The sequence below is a fragment of the Copidosoma floridanum genome, unplaced genomic scaffold (genome assembly GCF_036245765.1).
Source record: "Copidosoma floridanum isolate Cflo_tuat_1 unplaced genomic scaffold, Cflo_Japanese_pri ptg000007l, whole genome shotgun sequence".
NCBI lineage: Eukaryota > Metazoa > Arthropoda > Insecta > Hymenoptera > Encyrtidae > Copidosoma > Copidosoma floridanum.
The window spans coordinates 11,017,701-11,023,700 of NW_028321884.1; the positions used below are offsets into that span (position 1 = coordinate 11,017,701).

Below are 6,000 nucleotides of genomic sequence, written 5' to 3' on the forward strand. Positions count from 1 at the left end.
CACCTTCTTTGTTCTTCTCTGCTTACCACCCATTATCGGCCACTCTCGTGAACGTGTATACGGTCGCGTGAGTTATGATACCACGCGCGAGCCGCGCAACGATCGTTTATGGTGATTTTGAGGGAGTTGCGAAACGGTAGTTCTGAAACTTCGCCCTCGGGACATTGTTATTTTTCACTTTTCGAGCGGCGCTGTTGCTCTGCATTGTGCGGCGGGAGTCGAGTTGATTGTAGAGGAGGGAGAGGAGGCGATGGTGCGCCTTCAAATTAGACCGCGCCAGGGTTTTTGGGAGGTATAGGGTGATACGTGGTTATTTTGGCTACCGAATTGTAAAGTGACTCTTTTTTTTTTTTTTTTTTTTTTTTTTCCTTGTGTATCGACTTAACGCGTATTTTAGCCATCTTTATTGAAGCAAGAGTGTTGTTTATCATTTGAATAAATTTCAAATTGTTCAAATAATTTTTACTTCTGAGTAATTGCAAAGAAGAATCGTACAGATCTTCAAAAAATTAATCTTCTTCATATAGAATAATGTGCGATGAAAGAGAATAATTTTCGCCACGTTTAATTCGACGTTTTACATGCAAATTGTATTTTTTTTAAATAAAAGATTTTTCAAAGAAAATAATAATGATATGAAAAAACAAATCTTATTTGATTAGCCTGCTACGTTAGAACAAGCTACAGAAGTGAAATTAATTTTTTAATATCATAAAAAAAAAATGGTATTAAAATTTTTCAATTTATCACCCAGTGGTTGTGGTTAAAGTTGTTTTCCAAGGCTACACAAAAACGCGGTAAATTAAGTCATTACACGTATAATCATAAAAAAATCAACATCAATCGCGCGAAAAATATTGAACTCGTCAAAAAATTCTTGCTCCCCAAAAAAAAAAAAAAAAAAAAAAAAAAAAAACCAAAAGGGGCAGCTTTCATAAACATCTTCTCCTCCCACAATTCACCAGAAGAAGCAGAAGAAACAGAGAAAAAACAGCATCAGAGCCGCCCATATAATTATACCGTCCGGTCACTCGCATCGTCTGTCAGATCAAGACTATACACATCGCCAGCCTAAGAAACGGAATCCAAAAAATGTGCCTCACGTAACAATAAAATACCGATAAACCTTCCGCAAGGCACTACGAAGCCCCCCGTCAAAATCTAAAGAACATGCCCACCCGCCCGTGCCATTGACACCTCGTGTATATTATACGTATATATTACGCGCTTACTAAAAAAAAAAAAAAAAAATCAGAAAGATTCCCGTTTGATTTCTTATACGGTCGGACATCGTAACTTCAAGCCGGCAAGGCATAAAGTTCTCGATCCCTTGTCATTCTGGTGCCCACCATTATCATGATAATCCGTGCGTGTTATATACGTTTAGTGGTACCTTATTAAAAAAATCTAAAACCAGCTATACCCCGTGAGCCTGTTTGATTTTGTCCTTTGTCAATTTTTGTGATTTATCAACTTGCGAATGTATACGAGTGTGTACATGAAGTAGCGACTAATTTTCGAGTCTTCTCCCTTAATAACGTGTCTATACATGCGTTCCCTTTGCCGACCTGTAGACATATTTCTCGTTCTGGGACACATGCCATACGGTCGTGCTTCGCTTTATTGCGTGTGACACTATAATATACATATAAAATATTCTTCCTCAATGGGAGCATTGGAAGCTCCTACTATACGGTCAATTCGTCAGAGTCACCTGTTTATTATTTTTTCTTTCTTTTTTTTTTTTTTTTTGCAACACCACAGCGTTTTTAGTATAGGTATACGTGAATCAAGCCTTTTTTTAATTCGACTCTCGGATCCTTTTAAATTCCAAGCACTGATTTCATTCGGTTCCTTTTTTCCCCCCGTTTGGAACGAGGTGTGTGCTTCGCCCAATGACAAATTGGACTCGCGCGTCGCACCGATTCAGAAATCACTTATCGGATCCATTGTATGCCTGAAATATAATTGAGATATACACGAATGGGATTAATAATTTCCATACGAATACGTATAATTTATCTGATAATAAGTGCGTATACAAAACAACGAATAAGGGAGCATCCAGCCACGATTTGTTAACCACATTATACGGGTGCCAGCACCATCTGTATGAATATATTATACAATCACGACTCGTGAAAAAAGGTTCAAAAAAAGAAAAGAATTAGGTTTGAGTTTATAAGAAGCTTCCTTTTTTTTTTAGCCTTAGCCTGAACGAGATTTCTTAATTCATCGCTGTATGATTTAAATTCCGTTACGAGATTTTTTATTTATTTTTAAATAATCATAGCCATTTCATTTTAATGAAATTTGAGAATTACTAAAATCTATTCTGTCAATGTCCTGAGAATTTTAACCAGTAAATTTTAATAATAATACCTCAAGCTATTGTGAAGTGAAAATTTAAAGTTTATTGGCTCTACTGATACTATCTTATTGTGATAAAATGGAAAAGGACCAAAACGTTGTTTAGATTTGAAATACGAAATAAACGAACGGAAGTAACCTTAACCTTGAATATGAAAATATAATTTTTAAATATGATAATGTTAGTAACGGCAATAATGATAACAATAACGATGATGATAATGATGATGATAAAAACAATTGCATATTTATTAGTATAAAATTTTTCGAATGTATAATATTATAAATATTATAAAAAAAGTAATATATAACTCAATGTAAAAAAGTATTTAAAGTATAAGGTAAAAAAAATAATCCTAAGCAAAGTTTTTATTTAAAAGTAAATACAAAAAACACTACATCATTCATTAATAACACAATAGCATTCATAACTAAATTTATAAAAATATTTAAAATACAAATTAATATAAAAAAGAGTAAAATGATCAAGGAAGTACCAATAAACTTATAAATTAATTTAAAAACATTTTTTAAGTATAAGGAAATGTCAAAATAACTATAAAAAAATTTTATATTAAAAAGTAAATACAAAAACAGTCACCATAAACGAATGTATGGATCAATTAAATAAAAAATTTTAATTTAAAATAGCTTAGATCGTATAATAAATAATTTTTCAAAACATTAACAGAGTTTTTAAATTTTAATCGCATAGCCTGTAGAAATATGATTTATACTGGTACATCTACATAAAATGTGACAATAAAAAAAAAAAAAAAAAAAAAAAAAAAAAAAAAAAAAAAATGTAAAATACAAAATAATGTGTGAATAATGAAAAAAAAATATTTAAAATACAATAAAATTTATTAGCAAATTTTAAAAATTGTCCAAAATACAAAACAATACGTAAATGAGTAAAAGAAAATTTTTTAATACAACAACATTTTTAAATAAATTTATTAAAACATTTATAATATAAATTAATATAAGAACGGGTAAAATTATTTAAGAAATACCAATAAACTTATAAATAAATTTATAAACATTTTTCAAATATAAGGGAATGACAAAATAACTATAAAAAATTTTTTTTATTTAAAAGTTATTACAAATACAGTTACAATAAACAAATGTATACATCAATTAAAAAAAAATTTTTTCCAATTATTTTATGTTTTAATGTAAGTTAGTAATTTTTCAAAATATTTACAATATTTTTTAATTTTGATCACATGATCCTTAAGAATATAATATTTATAAGGAAATCTTCTTAAAAAGTGATAAAAAAAAAGCAAAATGAAAAATCCAAACCAACGTTCAGAAAAGTACAAAAATATTGAATGTACAATTAAATAAAATAAAATAAAAGTAAGTGTATGAAAATAATTAATGTAAAAATGGGTGAAAATTTTTATAACACAAATATGTTTATGAATGAATTAATAAAAATATCTAAAATATAAAATAATGTATAAATCACTGTAAAAAAAAAAATTGAAAATACAAGATACTACAAAAATAACTCTACAAAAAATTTTATTGAAAAGTTAATACATAGAATACTGTAGCATTAATACATATATGAGTAAATTAAAAAAAAAATTATTTTAAATTAATTAATATTTTAATACAAATAAATATTTTTTTTTAATATTTCTTAGTACGTAATTGTAAAAAATATTTGACATTTTGAATAAATATAAAAAAATTTATAAATTTTATTAGTTGCATAAACAAATAAATAATAATATGATAAAGTATATACCTTTATACAATAAATTTGCATAATCACTATGTAATTCAATATTTAATAGAATATTAAATGTTAAGTTGAATATTTTTGTTACTGTCACAATTTTTTTAAAGCACCCCAAAATCCCGTCCAAAACCAAGTCTTTTACAAACCCGCATACCCGATAAAAATTTATTCGAAAAAAAAGTCTAAACACGACTGTCATTATCATTCTCTGTTGATCACCCACAGGTGCGGGTGGACAGGGTAACCCAAACAACGGCAACAACGCAGGGGGCCCTGGTGGCCCTGGTTTTCCAGAGCCCCATCAGATGCAGCAAAATGAAGGCCTCGTCTGGTAGACGAAAACACCAGCAGCCACAAGCCACGGCTCAATATCACTATATGAACGTCTCTTTTCGTTCTAGAGATGTACACGTGCGTAATTCTCTATCCCTGAAAACGATGGAGAATATATTATAAATCCGTTTTTTTCAAGTCACGGGTCATGCCCCTTATTGGGCTTTTTACAGGGCAACGATACGGGGTGGAGATACGGAGCGAGAGAAAAAGGCTGTCATATACGACGATGAAACGACAGCATCGCCGCTGACTTTTTCTTTTCATTCATCATTTCATCGTCGTCGAGTGTATGATAGGCCGAAAGCATTGCAATTGCCAATTATTTTATTATTACTGTGCGTCAAATTCTCGAAGCTTTTGAATATTATTATTTTTTTTTATTATTGGTATTTGCCATTAATCATTATCATTACTATTATTATTTTATTAAAAACTCGATATTAATTATTACATTGATTATAATCATTCTCATTGCTATTAATGTCTCTGACGAATCCTTTCAGTTAAATTTTGATTATTATGACTATTGATTTTATTGTAATTATTAATATTGTGCATAAAAATTTTCAACCCAGTGTAATATTGTACCCTCTCCCCCACTGTTGATTAGTTTAAGAACGAAAAAAAAAATAGAGTTGATAAGTAATTTAATTTCGCAAAATCACTCAATGTAGACACGATGAGTTATTACGTGTGTTATGAAACAATGGAAAACATAACACATTGATGTATTGGTCAAAGTCATCTCCTAGGGAAAAAAAGGTATGTGCATATTCGTAGCGTATGCTATGTATATTCCGTTAACTGGTTATGATGAAGAAAATATATCAAGCTTATGAAAAAAAAAGAAAGTGGCAATTTTTATTGACTATTATACAATATAAATAGACTACGTATAATTGTAATATTGATGTGCGCGCACAAAAGTAATATGTCGTGTGATATAGATGAATCAAATGCCGATGATGTCTATATTATTATAAACTTTTTCAAAGTCTCGTTGTTATTGACTTCAATTTAGACATGACTGTGTCCCACATGATTTTTTTTTTTTTTTTTTTTTTTCCACAAATTTTCATGAATGTATAGAACGTTGTCAGATCTTCATTTGTTTGAACGATCATAGCCAAAATTTTTAAGTAAATAAAAAGAGAAAAATATCTATACCACAATCGCCGAAAAAGTGATCCTCTCATCGGAAAAAAAGAGGAGAAACTCAGAGCTTTATTGATTTCCACGGACGAAACGAATCGCAGAATAACATGAAAGTCAAAAGACGCGCAGGCAGCGGTGATCGGAAATATAACAAAACCGAATCGCCTGCGCGCAAAGCTACATACATTTATTCGATAAATAATTATAGGGTGTATACTATTACGGATAAATTAAATAGGACAAAAAAAAAAGAAAGCACTAACTCAATTGTTAAGGCGATCGATGTACATGAATGTGCGAAATGGAGTTTAATTTTAATAGGATTAGGAGAATATTATCGTGTTGACGAAGCGGACGATAGTCGATATAAGAAAACAAAA

General features: G+C 29.9%; 1 protein-coding gene across 2 annotated transcripts in view; it reads left to right on the forward strand.

The window, feature by feature from the left end:
- The window catches only part of Lim1 (LIM homeobox 1), a 28,703-nt gene extending 23,184 nt beyond the window's left edge, over positions 1 to 5,519 (forward strand). For both annotated transcript variants that reach the window (XM_089588491.1, XM_089588492.1), the window contains exon 8: positions 4,355 to 5,519. In XM_089588491.1, coding sequence (XP_089444617.1) covers positions 4,355 to 4,464 — 110 coding nt within the window. In that variant the 3' untranslated portion in view covers positions 4,465 to 5,519. The remainder of the gene's footprint in view (positions 1 to 4,354) is intronic.
- The last annotated feature ends 481 nt before the right edge of the window (positions 5,520 to 6,000 follow it).